At 43.6% G+C, this 18039-nt stretch overlaps 1 protein-coding gene across 1 annotated transcript in view; it reads right to left on the minus strand.

Moving 5' to 3' along the window:
* The window catches only part of DHX30 (DExH-box helicase 30), a 56866-nt gene that overhangs the window by 29759 nt on the left and 9068 nt on the right, over positions 1 to 18039 (minus strand). Inside the window, exons 2-8 of the mRNA XM_070944401.1 lie at positions 10628 to 10758; positions 9020 to 9130; positions 7954 to 8279; positions 5188 to 5311; positions 4930 to 5079; positions 3598 to 3750; positions 910 to 1728 (exon numbers count right to left, since the gene is read on the minus strand). Of these exons, the coding sequence (XP_070800502.1) occupies positions 910 to 1728; positions 3598 to 3750; positions 4930 to 5079; positions 5188 to 5311; positions 7954 to 8279; positions 9020 to 9130; positions 10628 to 10758 (1814 nt within the window). The remainder of the gene's footprint in view (positions 1 to 909; positions 1729 to 3597; positions 3751 to 4929; positions 5080 to 5187; positions 5312 to 7953; positions 8280 to 9019; positions 9131 to 10627; positions 10759 to 18039) is intronic.

Here is an 18039-nt window from a genome sequence, read left to right on the forward strand (position 1 = left end):
CCATCCGTCCATATCTATGTCCATCTTTATTTCTCTCTCTCTATCCCTATCTATTTATCCATTATCTATCTACCCATCCATCCTTTATTTCTCTCTCTATCCCTATTTATCCATTATCTACCCATCCATCCATCTAACCATCAATCTCTTTTATTTCTCTCTCTCTATTCCTATCTACTTATTCATTATCTACCTCTCTGTCTGAGGCAGACCAAATTCTGATATTTTCCAAACTTCAAATATTAAAGGCCCAAAACTTTAGCCAGGGCTGACTTTCCTCTTCTGTGCCGATAAAAGGTTGCTGGATTGACGAAGGTATTTGACGAAGGTACTTATCTGTAAAAGGGTAAATTGACCCAAAACAAATGCATCCTGTTATTCACTGTTTATTGCACCCCAAATGTCATGTATATCCCCAGATAACAAATGTTGCTTCCTTTATTACCCTTGAGGCGTCTTCCTGTCCCTTATCTTCTTACGTTTTGTCTTGAGACACTGACCAGAGAACATGAATGTGTTAGTGGGTGTTTATTATTATTTCCTCTCCTCTTTGATCCTTGCAAACTGATGGAAGTTAGTTTCTACGTGTTAAATGTAATGCTCCCTGATATGCATATGTAGTTGGATTGTATAAATACTTGTCACAAAGGACCCCTCGGGGTTCAAGCTTTTGTTTGCCTTTGGGCTGTTTGAACCGTGCACAATAAACTCTTTCCTGCATTGAAGAGCTTGGCCTGGTCCCGTTTCTTTTCCTGCAACACGTCAGTCCATCCATCTCTATCTCCCTGTCTGTTTTTATTTCTATCTCTTGATCCCTATTTAACCACCCATCCCTCCACATATCCATCCTTCCACCCACCCACATCGGTCCCCACCGCGCCTCCCCCCTTCGATCGCTCCAGTGCCCACCTTGATCTCGTAGTGACGATGTTGGCCGATCATGGACATAATGTCCTCCAGGTAGTATTCTTTGACCGGATACATGAAGCCCGGCACTTTGATCACAGGACAGTCCCCGAAGTACTGCGAGAAATGTTGGTTGTCCCCTGTGGCGCTCATGAGCACCAGGCGCAGCTGCCGGTTCTGCTTCTGAATCCCCTTCAGGAGGATGAGCAGGAAGTCGGTGTTGACGTCCCGCTCGTGGACCTCGTCCACGATCACGTGGCTGACCCCTTCCAGCCAGGGGTTGCCCTGCAGTTTCCGCAGCAGGATGCCCACAGTGCAGAAGAGCAAGGCGCCCCCACGGGACGGCAGCTTGCTCTCCAGCCGCACCTGGTATCCAACGTTCCGCCGCAGGCTGGGGCCCAACTCTTGGGCCACGTGCTGGGCCACAGAAATGGCGCTGATCCGACGGGGCTGAGTGACCACCACGTTGCACTGGGTGCCGCGGCCTTCCAGGATGAAGTGTTCCAGCAGCAACTGGGGGATACGGGTGGTTTTCCCGCAGCCTGTATCGCCGGCGATCACCACCACTGGGTGCTGCTCGATGGCTGACAGGATGGCTTCCTTGTGGGAGTCCACGGGCAGCGGGTGGCTGTCCTGCCACAGGTTTCCCCGCCGTTTCCAGAGTGCCAGGAGGTTCTGGCTGAGACGGACCTCTTCCGATTCGGACAGCGGGATGTAGGTTTTGCCCGTGATGGCGTCACTCAGGGCGCCGCCACTCTCCTTGCTCAGGTTCATCACGTCTGTCAGCTGGGGCAGCTGAGAGTCCCGGGAGTCGATGGGGTACTGAGGAAAAAGAAAGAGGGGGTTTTATGATCCTTTTGCAATATTGTCACGCGCTGGAGAGCTTTCGGCCTGGAAGAGGAAGGGGCCGTCTGCAATACAGGTGGTCCTCGAATTACGACTGTTCATTTAGCGACTGTTCGTAGTTACAAAACGCGACTTAAGACTGTTTTTCACACTTATGACCGTCATTACATCCCCAGTCAGGTGACTCATATGTGTACACACACACACACACACACACACACACACACACACAAAATCATCCATGTATCTATATCATCTATCTAATCCATCCATGTCTGTCTGTCTGTCTGTCTGCCTTTCTATCTTCCTATATCTTTCTTTTTCTATCTCTTTGTCTTTCTATCATCTTTCTCTATCCATCCATCCATCCATCTCTCTCATCTATCGATCTAAATCTATCCGTCTATCTTTCCCTTTCTATTTCTTTCTCTCTATCATCTTTCTATCCATCCATATCTATATATCTGTCTCTCTCTTTCCATCTCTCTCTCTCTCTTTCTCTCTCTCATCTCTCTCCATCCATATCACTCTATCTCTCTCTATCATCTACCTAGTCCTAGACATACAACAGTTCATTTAGGGACCATTCCTAGTTACAATGGCGCGGAAAAAGGTGACTGAGGACCTTTTGTCACATTTACAACTGTTGCCGCATCCCCAGGGTCGCATCAGCAAAATTCAGACGCTGGACAGCGAACTTGTATATATGACGGTTGCATCGTCCTGGGGTCATGTGATCAACTTTTGTGACCTGTGGACAAGCGCAGACAATGGGGAAGCCAGAATCACTGAACAATTGCAAGGATTCGCTTAATGACTATGGCAGGAATGGTCATCAAATGGGGCAAGGCTCAGTTAACCATCATCTCACTCAGGGACAGAATTTTTATTTTTTTTTTAATTTGATTTATATGCCGCCCTTCTCCGGAGACTCAGGGCGGCTTACAATGCGTTAAGCAATAGCCTTCATACTTTTGTATATTTATACAAAGTCAGCTTATTGCCCCCACAATCCGAGTCCTCATTTTACCTACCTTTGAAAGGATGGAAGGCTGAGTCAACCTTGAGCCTGGTGAGATTCGAACTTACAGTAATTGCAGACAGCTGGTGTTAATCACAATGCTATCAGTCTGCTGAGCCACCAGGCTCTGGTAATTGTGGTCACTTTTCAGAAATTTTAAGTTATGTTCTATTTTGCGGTGTCGTAACTTTGACAGTCATTAAATGAATGGTTGTAAATCGAGTACAACCTATAATCCCCACTTAACAGCTGCAAGGATTTCCCTTTTCAGGATTCACTTAATGACTGTGCAAGAAAGGTCATCAAATGGGGCAAGGCTCAGTTAACAACTGTCTCACTTAGCAACAGAAATTCTGAGCGCCATTATGGCCATAACCAAAGGACTACCCTAAGTGGTCCTGGACTTACAACCGTTCATTTAGTGACTGTTCAAAGTTACAACAGCACTGAAAAAAAGGGACTTACGACCAGTTTTCACACTTATAACCGCTGCGGCATCCCCATGGTCAAGTGATCCAAATTCAGGCGCTGGGCCACTGACTCATATTTATGACGGTTTCAATGCCCCAGGGTTGTGTGATCCCTTTTGGCAACCTTCTTCTGCCAATGGGGAAGCCGGATTCACTTAAGAACCGTGCGACTAACTTCATAACTGCAGTGGTTCCCTTAATCGTGGTGGCAAACTGTCGTAAAATGGGATGCCACTCACTTTGCAAAGGTACCCCTTGGCAGAAATGTTGGGTGCCTATGCAGTCGCAAATCAACGACTACCTGTATCATCTGCTTCCCATCGGCTTGGACCCTTGGCTCTCAGCCTGACTTACATGGTTCAAGTAGTTCTCGATCTTGCGCAGCGTGGCCTCGGGGACTTTGATGTAGCAGGGCTTCCTCTGGTTTTCGCCCAGCTCCCGTAGGGACGTCACGTTGTACATGGCGTGGCTCAGCGGGTTGTTATTCTTGTCGACTAAACCGAGACTCTGCAGGGAGGGAAGGAGGGGCACGTGAGGCAATTGGAGGGCTGGGATATGGGGGTCCCCAGAAATCAAGGGGGAGAGGGTAACATTTGGTAATTCTGTAATTTTATGTATTATTCTGTAATATCCTGTAAATTTGTAATATTCGGTAAAATTCGATAATTCTGTAATTCTGTAATTCTGCAATTTGTTAATATTCATTAATGTTTTGTAATATTCTGTAATTTGGCAATATTCTGTAATATTCTGCAATTCTGTAACGTTCCATAATGTATAAGTGCACCGCCCTGAGTCCACTAGGAGAAGGGCGGTATATAAATTGAATAAATAATAATAATAATAAATAAGTCGGTAATATTTGGTAATTCGTTAATATTCTCTAATATTCTATAATTCTGTAGTATTATTAAATTTGGTAATATTCTGTAATTCTGCAATTCTGTAACATTCTATAATATTAGGTAATCTGTAATATTCTGTAATGGCAATATTCCATAATATTCTGTAATTCTGTAACATTTGGTAATTTGGTAAAATTCTGCAATATTCTGTAATTCTGCAATATTTGGTAATGTTCGTTAATATTCTGTAATTCTGCAACATTCTGCAATTCTGTAATATTCTATAATATCCTGTAAAATTCTGCAACTGTGCAATGTTCTGCAATTCTGTTATATTCTATAACATTCTGCAATTCTGCAATATTCTGTAACTGCAATAATCTACAGCAAAGGTGTCAAACTCAAGGCCTGGGGTTCGGTTCTGGCCCGCAGGGTGCTTAGATCTGGCCCGCAGAGCCGCCCTGGAAACAGCGAAGAACTGGCATGCAGTGCCTCTGCCAGTGAAAACAGGAGAGCTGCGGGTGGCCCTCCCGAGCTCCGTTTTCGCTGGCAGAGGGTTGCAGGAGGCCGTCGCAGCCGAAAACGGAGCTTGGGAGCCCGTTTTTGCTGGCAGAGCATTCGGGCCACCACAGGTGCCGACATGAGTGACATCGAGCTGGCCACGCCCACCCTGGCCCCCCAAGGTCAAACACAATCCTGATGCAGCCCTCAATGAAATCAAGTTTGACACCCCTGTTCAACAGTATTCTGTAATTCTGTAACATTTAGTAATTCGGTAACATTCTGCAATATTCTGTAATATTCTATAATATTTTCTGCATCCTGCCAGCGGGCTACTAACCTTGAGCTTCTGGCACGCCAGGGCGGCGGCCTTGTTCTCCGCTTCCACTTTGCGACGTCCCTTGGTGGCGAAGGTCATCGGGTAGGGCCAGCGTAACGTCAGTTTGCAAATCTTGGTTTTGGTGCCGATGGTGCGGAACTGCATGTACTCCTGTGAAGACGACAACCCTGGTTTGTATCCTCCAGTTTGGCTGAAATCTGCGCACCTATGCAGACATTGACACAAGTGCAGACACACCCCTTTTGGGTGGCAACTCACCTTGATGGTGGAGGAGGAGGTGGCGATCTGGATGACCTGGGCGAGGAGGTTTTTCGGCAGGGGAAACTGAGTCAGGGCGCGCAGGGCGGTGTTGTCATCGGTCATTTCCACTGAGAGTGCGTCTCTGTGTGGGGAAAGAAAATGTCGTATCTGTGTGTGTGTCTGGTTTGCGCCCCACGCGCGTGTCTGTTTGCTGCCATCACCTGTTTTATTACCGGGAGTGTGCATGGAGTCCTCAACTTACAACCGTTCATTTAGCGACCATCTGGGACTGGGAAAAGGGACTTGGGACTGGATTTTCGCTCTGAGCCATGGAGAGTAGAAGTGATCTGTCCCCGTACCCACACACACACCCACACAGCCAGTCGAGGGTTAAGGAAACACTTTGGAACGCACCCAGGTCTTATCTCCGACTTGGCAGCGATAGACACACCGTCTGCCAAGGGTCTTTATTTTCACAAACAGACAGATAAGATACGAACGTTCAAGAAAGTCCAAACAGAAATAATATTCCTCCCAGCAGTTCCGGACGAGGCTTTAGTGACTCCAAGGTTTTGCTTTGTTCGTCACAAGGATCCTTTGACCACTACCCTCTATTATATAGTCTCTGGGGTGTGGTCCAGTGACTCAGTGCTAATCCCTAGCACGCCTCCTAAGCTGCTGCAAACGTTTATCACGCCTTCGGAGGCGTGCGTCCAGGAATGATGTTTCATTATCACTTTGACTCGAATCAGCTGTCTCCTCTCCCTCGACCGGCACTTGAGACAATGCCAGAGGGGAGGGGCCTGGAGAGGGAGGCCTGGCTGACTCCTCTTCCTCATGCTCGGAGCTTTCTTCCTCCGATGGGACAGGCTCAGAGGGCGGGGCCACAACAAGAAGCTCGGTGGTGGTCGTTTAGGCAAGGACTACCCTTGGTTCAACTGGGTTTGAGGGCTGGACATGAGAGTAGTTCTAGCTTAATGACCGACGGTTTAAGGGCCAGTCAAAGTTATGACGGGGTCCCCTTCCTCGACGTATGACCACAATTGAGCTGCATATTCCTGTTGCTAAGCAAAACATCTGTTGAGTGAGTTTTGCCCCATTTTATGGCTTTTCACACCACAGTTGTTAAGTGAATCACTGCAGTTGTTAAATTAGGAACATGGTTGTTAAGCGAATCTGGGTTCCTCTCTGACTTGGCTCATCAGAAGGCCACAAAGGGGAATCACAGGGACCCCAAGACACTACACCCATTGTAACTGTGAGTCAGTAGCCAAGTGTGTGAATTTTGATCACGTGACCATGGGAATGCGGTAACGGTCGCAAGTACGAAAAATGGTCCTAAGTCACTTTTTTCAGGGCCGTCATAACTCTGAACGGTCACTAAATGAGCAGTTGCAAGTCAAGGACTATCTGTATTAAAATCCTCACGTCCTATTTGCAAGTCAACTACAAGAAGTTAGTATAGTTACTCACGAGTTGAGCTCATTTTCATTGAAAAGTGACTTAGGACCATTATTCACACGGAAAGTGATTTATCATGATTTTTCATGCTGAAAAAGTGAAATGACCATTTTTCACTGGAAAAAGTGACTTATCACCATTTTCACACTGGAAAAAGTGACTTATCACCATTTTTCACACGTATGCCCGTGGCAGCATCCCCGGGGGTCACGTGATCAAAATTCCGATGCTTGATGACAGACTCATATTTATGACGGTTGTGCAGTGTCCTGGGGTCAGGTGATCCCCTTTTGTGACCTTCCAACAAGCGAAGTCAACAGGGAAGCCAGAGTCATTTGAGAACCAATCGGAATAGAGCTGGAAGGGACCTTGGAGGTCTTCTAGTCCAACCCCATGCTGAGGCAGGAAACCATATATCACTTCAAACTGTGTGACTCACTTAAGAACTGCACTTAACGACTGTGGCAAGGAAAGTCGTAAAAGAGGGCAAAATTCACCCAGTGACTTTCTCACTTAGCAACAGGGATTTGGAGCTCCATTGTGGTCATAATTCGAGGATTCGCTGTACGATGGGAGGACGCTGTTAAGGCCTGGAGGCCAATGAGAGTGTTTCCACACACACCCTGACCCAATCACAAGCAAAGACATTTCTCCCGTGTTCATGCAACAAAAAACCCACAACTTCCCGGCTTCCTTTTTCTCTTAAGCCCCTTTTTCCATTCTTCCTTGAATCACCAAACGGAGGGAGGATGGACAGTCCAAACCAAGTGACCCACATTTGAGCGAGGTAGGGGATGATGGACCATTATCCAGTGCCCTCCCAATCAGGTTCTTCATGCTCTCCAAGCAGGGTAAGGCCTGCTCTGTTGCATCACATTGTCCAGCAGAAGTTTCTGGGCATTCTAGAATGTTCCCCAGGGGATTTAGGCCACCTTGTAGGGAGGTTGTCGGCTTCTAATGATCGAAGAAGTGGTATGCTATAAGAGGGGTGGATTTCAACTCCCAGAATCTCCCAGTTTGTAAGCTATAAGCGGGGAGGACTTCAACTCCCAGAATTCCCGAACCAGTATGTTTTAAGAGGGGTGGGCTTCAACTCCCAGATTCCCCCAGCCAGTATGCCTTAAAATGGGTGGACTTCAACTACCAGAATCCCCTAGACGGCATGCTTTAAGAGGGCTGGACTTCCACTCCCAGAATTGTTTTGCGACGGGCGCTGCCAGAGGAACAAATCCTAAACCCGAGCCTATTCAGAAGTTGCGCCCAACGAGCAGGGCAGATGACAAAAGACACAAAATCACTGAATGGATGTTACCAATGTAGTACCTGAGCTCTGTGGCCGGCGTCTGAGCGCCTGGCTGCGCCACGGACAGACTGTTGTGGAGGTCGATGGCGTCTTCCTCCAGCTCCCCCTCCTCCAGCTCTTCATTTCGGAGGGGTTTGGGGTGAGGTGTGTGCTCCAGGGGGTGGACGGGGTCTTCCGGCTCCATCCGTCGCCAGCAGGTTGAGAGGTCGGCCAGGGAAGGGCCAGATTTGGCGCGCCAGTGGCTTTCGGCAAACCACTTGTTCTCGGCGCAGCCCAGCTGTTCGGCGAGAATTCGGTACTTGGCGGCGTCAAAGAGCTCGTTTCGGGGTCCCAGCAGGCCCCAACCCTGAAAGAAAGAAAGGAAGGAAGGAAGGAAGGAAGGAAGGAAGGAAGAAGAAAGGAAAGAAACAGAGAGAGAGAGAGAGAGAGAGAGAAAGAAAGAAAGAAATTAGCTTGGATGGCACCACGGAGGACAAGCTAGGTAGAGACAAGCTTCGGGGTCCTTGGTGCTCTCTGAGCTGGGTGGTTTTCTTGCAGATGTTTCATGACCCAGCTAGGTAACATCATCAGTGCTAGGAGGAGGGGCTTGCGTAGAGGAGGAGGAGGAGGACAATGATGCGGAGTTTGGTGATATTTTTTTTGCAGACATCTCATGATCCAACTATGGAACATCATCAGGGGTAGAAGGGTGGTGGAGGAAGAGGAAGACTGGGGGGTCCTTGAAGCTCTCTGATCTTGGTGGTTTTCTTGCAGACGTCTCATGACCCGACTAGGAACATCATCAGTATTAGAAGAGGGATTGCAAGGAGGAGGAGGTGGAGAAGGAAGAAGAGAACTATGGGGTTCCTTGCAGGCGTTTCATTACCAAACTACAGTCTCTTCCCCCTCATCACACTGATGATGTTCCCTAGTTGGGTCATGAGATGTCTGCAAGGAAACCAAGCTACGTTACCATGTCAGTTGGGATCCCAGTTCCATTGTTAAGTGATGCGGCTGTCCCCACAGCCTTCGAGTCCTGCTAAAAGGAAAAATCTTGACCCGTCCAAGAAGGTGTGTGTGTGCAAAACCCGCCCTGGAAATTCCCACCTTAAAGAGCTGGCAAGCAGCGGCGGCCGCCTGTCTCTCGGCATCAATCTTCTTGGTCCCATAGCCTTCCACTTCGACATTTTTGGGCCACTTGATGAGCAGTGTGACTTTCTGGGGAGAGAGAACAGTCAAGCCTGAACTGTTTGTCCTTGACTTACAACCGTGATGGAGCCTCCCCATTACAGTTGTTAAGACATGACAGAAAATCATCAAGGAAACTACTGTAGATCATCAAGTTACGACTGTAATGGAACCTCCCCATTACGGTTGTTAAGTCGTAACAGAAAGCGGTCAAGCTATCATTCATCCTCCACTTACGAACACAATGGAGCCTCCCCAGTAAAATCGTTAAGTAGTGACTGAAAGTGGCCATCAAACTATCCTTCATCCTCAACTCCCCATTGCGGTCATTAAGTCATGACAGAAAATCATCAAACTACTCTTCCTCCTTGACTTATGACTATAATGGAGTTTCCCCATTGCAGTCCTTAAGTAGTGACAGAAAGCAGTCAAGCAAACGTACCGTTCATCCTCGCCTTACAACTGTAATGGAGCCGCCCCACTGCAGTCATTAAGTTGTGACAGAAAATTGTAAAGAAAACCTTTAATCCTCGATTTACGACTGACAGAGCCTCCCCATTGCGGTCATTAAGTCGTGACAGAAAGCAGTCAAGCAAACTATTGTTCATCCTCCACTTACAACTGTGATGAAAACTCCCCATTGTGGTCGTTAAACCGTGAGAGTTAAGGGAGTCTTGCCCCATCTTACAACCTTTCTTTCCACAGTTGTTAATTGAATCATTGCAGTTGTCAATACAGATAGTACTTGACTTACAAGTTCATTTAGTGACCGTACCAAGTTACAACATCCCTGAAAAAAGGGACTTATGACTGTTTTTCACACTTACGACTGTTGCGGCATCCATGTCACATGATTTAAATTCAGATGCTTGACAACCGACTCACATTTACGACGGCTGCAGCGTCCAGGATTCATGTGATTCCCGCTTTGCGACCTTCTGACAAGCAACATCAAAGCTGAAACCAGATTCACTTAACAACCATTTGCCACCTATCAAATGCGGCCAGAAAAGTCGTAAAATGGGGTCAAAGGCTCAGCGAACAGATTTCTTACTTGACAATATAAATTGTTGGCTCAATTGTGGTCATACGTTGAGGATTCCCTGAAACCAGGCCATGAAAGCGAATCTGGCTTTTATCTCCGTGGACTTTGCTCATCGGGAGGTTGCAAAATGGGGAACACGGGACCCCTCCAGGATGCTACAACGGTCGTAAAGACGAGTCGGTTGACAAATGTCAGAATTTCGATCCCCTGACCCAGGGACGCCGAGATGGTTATAAATACGAATTGGTTGCCAAACGGAATTTTGATCCTGACCACGGGAATGCCGAAGTCTTGAAAAACAACCCACAGTTAATTTTTTTCCCGTGCCATTGTCGGTAACTACGGTCGCTAAGCGAGCCATCATAAGTCGAGGACTACCTGTATTCTTGAGTTCGGCTTGTAGGAAATTTAACCAGGGCTTCAATTTCCTTTTTTAAAGGAAAAGGGAAAGTTAAATTGATTTTTTTTTAAAAAAAAATTACCTTTTTTCGTGGCCCGTTGGAATGGATGTAGATTAATTTGTCTCTGGCATGGGAGATACCGAGGGCACGTCCGATGACACTGTTGAGAAGGTTTTTCGGCTGCGGGAATTCCTTCAGCAAATCTCTGGTTTCTGTCATAAAAACAGGACAAGGAGGTTGTGAGTTCAACCTGACAGCCTGTTGATCTTCCAGCGGTCCAGAAGTTGAAACCAGCTGCAGATGGTCAGGATGTCCTACGTTAAGCGAGGGTGAACTAACTTGAGGGGTCCTGGGTAGTCTCGGAGGTTGGGGGGGGGTTTCCTTGCCCTTTCCTGACCCGACTAGGGAACGTCATCAGGGCTAGGAGGAGTGGGTGTTTGAGAAGAGGAAGAAAAGGGGGAAGGAGGAGGAGGAGGAAGAGGAGAAGGACTGTGGGGTCCTTGATGCTCTCTGGGCTGGGTGGGTCTCTTGCAGACATTTCATGACCCAACTAAGAAACAACATCAGGGAGGGAGGGAAGGAAGGAAGGGGAGGAGGAGGATTGTGGAGTCCTTGGTGATCCCTGAGCTGGGTGTTTTTGTTGCAGACATCTCATGACCCAACCAGGGAACATCATCAGTGCTAGAAAGAAGGGGGATTTGAAGGTCACAATCTGTTTAGCCCCACCCCCACCCCCCAGGATCCCCCAATCTGGGGCCATTGCTGTACAAGGTCAATGGCCCAAAGGCTGAAGGTCACGCAGCCCTTCCCAGCCAGCTGTTGAGACCACACCACCTAGATCTCACCCCAAAGGGGCGGTTTGGGACCCCCCTCCCACTTACTCCTGGGCAACCTAGGATACAGCTCCCTCACACTCCTGGCCACAAAGAAGGGGGTCACTTCCCCCCTAATCCTGGACCCAAAGGGGGGTACAAGCCCTCCAATCCTGGACCCAAAGGGGGGCTCAATACTGTCCCCAACAGTATTTTACCGCAACAAAGAGGAAGCAAAGAGACAGCCTGTGACATCAAGGTGAGGTTTATTTTTATCTTTTTTACTATTTTTGAGAGGGTTTTTTTTTCTTGATCCACCTGAAAGATTGACAGGGTGGAAAAGATTGGCTGAGTGAGGAGTGGGAGCGGGTGTGTATCCGCATCCACATCCGGGTATTTTAGCTACAAGGAAGGCGGAAGAAAGCATTTTAGACATTTTACCAGACTTTGAGTGAAGGGGGAAAAAAGACTTGGAGATTTGAAATTGGTTTAAAAAAGGAATTGGATACTAAGACTTTGACTGAATTGAATGAACGATACTTTGTTTATAAGAGAAAATGATCGGGGAAACTTTGTAGCAACTGTAAAGAGATGAAAGTACGGACTCAATATTAAAAGTTAACCTGCAGTGCCATCTAGTGGCAGAAGGAAAAAAGACATATATTTCTGAAGAAACTGTGAGAACTGACCTTGACATTTTGTATAGAAGATAATAGAACAGCTGTGAAGATTAGACTGAAACTTGCCTTTGAACTTCCTTTCTTTTTTCTGAGCTTTCGGATTGTCTGATTTTTTGGATTTCAAACTTTTTTATTACCTCTTATTTTTTGGATTGACTAGTTTTATGTTTTGAGAATTGCTGGTGGAAAAAGACTTTAGACTCACTCCTTTTTTTTTTCTTTCTCTCTAAATATTTAGAGATTCCCCCCCCCCCTTTTTTTTTCTTTTTTCACTATAGTTAATGGAATTGGATTTTAAAATATTTTCCCCCTGGATTAAGACTTGAAGAGTCAGAAGAAACCTTTTTTTTTTTTTTTTATTGAAAAAGTTTTCAAATACAAATTTCCCCCCTTTTTTTTCCTTCCCCCCCTCCTCCCTAACCCCCCCTCGCCACCCATCCCCCCCGTGACTTCTTCACACCAAAAACCTAATTCATAACAGATTACATAATATTTTACCATCGCCTCACTCTCTCCTCTATATACTGACCCTTACTTACTAAAAATATTATTAATATTATTACTTTCCCCTTTTACCATACATTTCAAAAAAAAAAAAAAAAAAGCAGTCTGCTATAACATTGTATGATAACTTCTAGTTTAACATAATATTATTATAACTCCCAATTTAGCAATAATCTACCCTTTTTGTCCTCCCCAAAACTTATATCTATGTATTGTTACAACATTTCAAAGCAACCTTCCACTTTAAGACTGTATAATAAATCCTACTTTAACATTTATTCTTTGTGTATATTAATATAACATTTCAAAGCAGCCTTCCACATAAGTCCTAATTTAACTATTCAACTCTGTCCATTTCCTCCACTACCCTAAATATATCACTTAAACATCCCTTTTCTTAAGCTAATCCATCAGTGGACCAACATATTTCCACCCACTTTCCTACAAAATTACCATACACAACAATTCTTAATATCTTCAATCCACTGCCCACTCTGCTAATATATATATATATATACATATATTCCGTTATATATAAAAAAAAGACAATAACTTTAAATTTATAATCCATATAATATCTTCTTTGATGTCTTTCCACTAGATTGTTGAGTCCCCCATCCATAATTGGGTAACGTAGCATCCTGGTGCAACAGTTTGTTCAAAATCTTCAGTCTTCATCTGCCCCCATCAGTAATGAGTATCCTCATATATATATAAAAATAAAAACAACCACCCGAGTGACATTATAATTGTATTCCATATAGTTGTAATTGTGGCTTTCATCAGGATTATTAATTCCCATCATCGTAATGGGTAACAACCAGATCTTCTGCATGCCCCAACGTAACTCTCTTGCCTTGTAGCTCAGAATAATTATATCAGTACAAGAAAAGAAATCCAAAATAGATAATTCAAATCCAACAGATTAAGGCTCTTTTCACATCCCAAAATTACGGCATTGCAGAGGTCTGTCACTGTCCTCAGGATGATATTAACCAATACTTCGCCTCCACTATCTTTTCACATATTCATTCATTTTTTTAAAATCACTGGCTTCACCGTTGCTTAGTTTAGAAATTTCTGTTTTTATGAGACCTATTTCTTTTTTTCTTTTCTTTTTGTGGGTTTAATTTCCATCCTGTTTTCCTTTCTACAAGTTGTATATCAACTGATCGGTTTTCATTCTGCTTTATAAACTGATCTTGTTGGATCATCACGTTGAAATCAGATGCCGCTTCTCTCATATTTGTAGATAATCCAGCTGGAGTATCAAGAGAATCCAAAGACAGTTTGTCTACCGCAACCTCTGTAATTCGATGTTTTCCCTTTATTTCCAACTCCTTCTGCTTATCCTGTATTGTGCCTATAGATGTTAAGTTCATTTTCAAAATTTTTTGATAAAATTCTTCCGCTTTTTCAACAGTATCTAATTGGTATCTTTCTCCTTGATATCTCAATATTATGCCAACTGGAGCATTCCACCTAAATGAAATATTTCTGTATTTTAACTCAGTCACCAAAAAACCAAATTTCTTCCTTTCCATTAACATCTTGGGGGGAAGCTCTTTGTAGATCCATATCTTTCTTCCATACAATTGCAAAGTAGAATTGAAGGAATTTTGCACAATTTTATTCCTAATTTCCTTATCTGTAAAATAAATCACCACATCTCTAGGCAATTGTCTTTGCTTTGCAATCCAGGAGTTTATTCTGTACACTCTATCAATCCTACAAAACACTTCCTCAGGTTGAACCTTTAAAATCCCAGCCAGAATTTCAGAAGATATTTTCCTTAAATCATCTCTGTTATTTTCCTGTAAACCTCTGAGTCTGATCGCATATTCTGTAAAATTATAATGCACCATTAAGACCTCTCTTTCAATCCGTTGTTGTAAATTTTCTGCATTACAAGACTTTTGTTCAACCTCCATTTTAGATTTTTCTTCTGAGCTATTGTCTTGAGTGTTTGTCAAATCATTTTCAATTTTTTGTATTTTATTATCCAAATTGTCCTCAATTTCTTCCACTTTAGACTCTAATAAGTTAGTATTTTCATCCAACTTAGTCATAAATCCTACCAAATCATTAGCCATTTTTATAATCTTTCGATTCAAAATATCAAACTTTAATTGCACTAATTCTTTAATTTCCTGCTTAAATTTTTCAAAGTTCTGATTCACAATCTCATCCCTTCTTACAATCTCCTCCAAAAGAAATTCAATTATATTAAAATCAGTTTTCTGAGACTGGAGCTTTAAAACTTGGTCACGTAATTTGTTAATGGGGGAATCCCCCCCCATTGCTTGTTTGTCCAACTTTAATGCCATGTTTCAACACAAACTATTTTTTTTTTTAAAAAAAAAGAAAAGAGAGGCAGCAGAGAAAAAAAAAAAAAAAACCTCTTTCCAACCAAGATCAATATCAAATCTCCAGGAAGAGAAAAAACACAAAAGTAGAGCTTTATTTTAAAGTGTAGCCAAAAATATTTATTCAGCTACTTTGTATCTCAATAAGAAACGGAAGGACTCTCCCTTTCAGCCCCTTCTCAAGCCTCGGCAGTCGCCCTTTTTAAAGGTTCTTTTTTCCTTTTCCTTTTCCTTCTTCAATAATTGTTATAAAATAAGTGAAATACTTGCAATTCGAGGTCACAGGTCCAGCTCAAATCCCTTCTAATGTAACCAGGAGCATTTATTCTGCTATTTTGTAACTTAATAAGAAACGGAAGGACTTTCTCTTTTCAGCTTCCCTGCTCCAGTTTCGGCAATCGCCATTTTAAAAGGTCTTTTTTACTTTGTTGAATATCCTTTGTAAAATAAGTATTAATACTTGCAATTTAGGGTCACAGATCCAAATCCAAATCTCATCATCCTTAGTTAATCTGTTAAATATCTTAAAAGGCTTGTCTTCGTAGCCTTGTTCTGCAAAAAGGCAGAAGTCTCCCAACGCCCGGAGCGGGCGGCGAGTGCTATAGGGAGCTTCCTCCGCCCGCCCCCAAGAGTAAAAAAAAAAACCCCTGGGGGCTACGGAGAGCTCTACCTACACTCACCTGCTCTATCCCACATTTCCTCCTGGAAATGGGGTTTTTCGAGCCGCCTTTGCGCTGTACAGGCGGCTCTTTACAGGCGAAGGGGCTGGCGGTCCCAAGAGACCGTCTGGTGGCTACGAAGAGCAAACCGGAAGCCAGAAGAAGAAACCTTTTTTAATTTATTCTATTTCTTGTTGGTTTTTATTATCTTCTCTTTTTTCTTTCCTTTTTTTTTTTTTATCAAACCCACTTTCTTTTGGATTTTTGATTTTATTTTGACAAGAGGAGTTTTTTAAACTTTTGGAGGGTGGAGGTAGTTGGAAATCTTGTTTTTTTGTTTTTTCTTTTCTCTTCTTTTTTCTTTTCTCTTTTTTTTCCTCTCCACATTACTTTATTTTATTTTAATTAATTCAATAATCAATTGAATTAGATATTTGGATTATAAATAAACTGCAAGTAAAATATAAAGTATTTGAGAAGAGGAGAAATGAAGAAATTTACACAGCCAGCACCAAGCCCCTCAGCTCCAGAAAAGCAGAAAAATCCAGAGATGATGGAATTATGAAATTTTATGCAATCACTTCATGATGATATAAAACAGGAATTAAAAGAAATGAAAGAAATGGTGGGGAAAAAGGAGGAGAGGATTCAGAAAGTAGAAGAAAAAATAGAAATGACAGAAAAAAAAGTTGAGGAGCTGGAAGAGAAATTGGTTTCAACAGACAAGTCACAAGAAAAAACAATTATCCTGTTGCAGATGGAGCGTTCTGACTTCTGCTTAAGATTTCAAAACATAGAGGAAGAAAAGGGGGAAAATTTACCTGAAGTAATTGCCGAGGTTCTGGCTGAGGCTTTGGAACAACCCAAGGAAGAGATATTAAATGAGATTGATGAAGCATTTAGAGTCTACACTAGATATGCAATAAGGAATAAACTCCCAAGAGAAGTGCATGTAAGATTTACAAAGAGGGCAAAGAAAACAGAGATATTACAAGCGGCAAGAATTACAACACTGAAATACAAAGATAAAGAACTTGTGGCATTAAGACAAATACCTAGAAGAGTTAGAGATTTGAGGAGAGAGTATCAATTCCTAACGAAATTCTTAACATACAAAGTGAGTTTTAGATGGCTAATTCCTGAAGGAATTATGGTGACATGGCAAGAACAACGATATAGATTGGACACGCTTGAAAAAGCAAAATTATTTTATCAGCAATTCTGTGGACCATTGGAGGAAGATTTGGGAGCTGTAGGTGGGGCAAAAGAGAGAGAGGAAGATAAAGAGGAAAAAGCAAAAGAGGAAAGAGCGTTAAGAGAGGGAGCCAGAGCTAAAGACCCAATGGAACAGAGAGACAACAGTGATGAAATTAAAAACTAGTAATAAGTAAAATATGGAAGAAGAAATTAAAGCAATTTCCTTAAATGTAAATGGACTGAATGCGGCAATAAAAAGAAATAGAACATTGGCTAAATTAAATACTTTGAAGATGGACATTATATGTTTACAAGAAGTACATATTAGAAAACAACATTTAAAATTGTTACAATATCCAAAATTAGGACTCTTATTTACTTCATTGGCACATCAAAGTAAAAGAGGTGTGGTATTGTACATTAAAGGAAAATTAGAACCCAAGTTAATTTTTGAAGACGAGGATGGCAGGATTTTGATGGTGGAAGTAAAAAGGAACTTTAAACAAATACTTTTGATAGCACTATATGCACCGAATGAAAAACAAGAAGAATTTTATCAGAAACTACACAAGAAAATATATGTATAATGGGAGATTTCAATGCAATAATAGATGCAGGCTTGGACTATAAAGTACACTGCTGAAATCGTTTTTCACAATGATAGAAGAATTAAGTATTCAAAATATTTGGAGACAAAAACACTTGAAAGAGAGACAATACACTTTCTATTCAAATAGACACATATCATGGTCAAGGATAGATATGATATGGATGTCAACTTCTGCAGCAGGAGGCCAAGCGATGCACCCCATGTGCCTCGCGGCGGCCTTCTGAAAGGTACTGTAGCAGCAGCTATCCACAATTTTTTTACCCTTATTTTGTCCCGACCGTATTGGGCCACGTGGGTCAGGACGAAATAAGGGTTAACAAATTGTGGATCGCTGCTGCTATGGTACCCTTCGGAAGGCCGGCGTGAGGCGCGAGTCTCCTGCTGCAGAAGTGGCTGTGCCCAAGGAGCACTTTTGGGAGAGAAGGCAAAGGGGAAGTGATCCCTTACAAACTCCCGCCCTGCTCCCGCCTCTCCGCCGGGCAACTCCCAGCAGCCCCAGACGCCCAAAGCCTGTGCCCGCCTGGCTCCCTTTTCCACAGTGCCCGGCTCTTTATTGAGGGGGGTGGGGGAGAAGCGAGAGGCATGGATCGAGACAGGGTTCGCTCTTCTTGCCATCTCTTCTTCCCCCTCTCGCCGGGCATGGCAGGGCTTCCTGTCCCTGCCCC

Source organism: Pituophis catenifer, unplaced genomic scaffold (assembly GCF_029215685.1).
Source record: "Pituophis catenifer annectens isolate HBS135680 unplaced genomic scaffold, rPitCat1.0.hap2 SCAF_5, whole genome shotgun sequence".
In the NCBI taxonomy this organism is placed as follows: Eukaryota; Metazoa; Chordata; class Lepidosauria; order Squamata; family Colubridae; genus Pituophis; species Pituophis catenifer.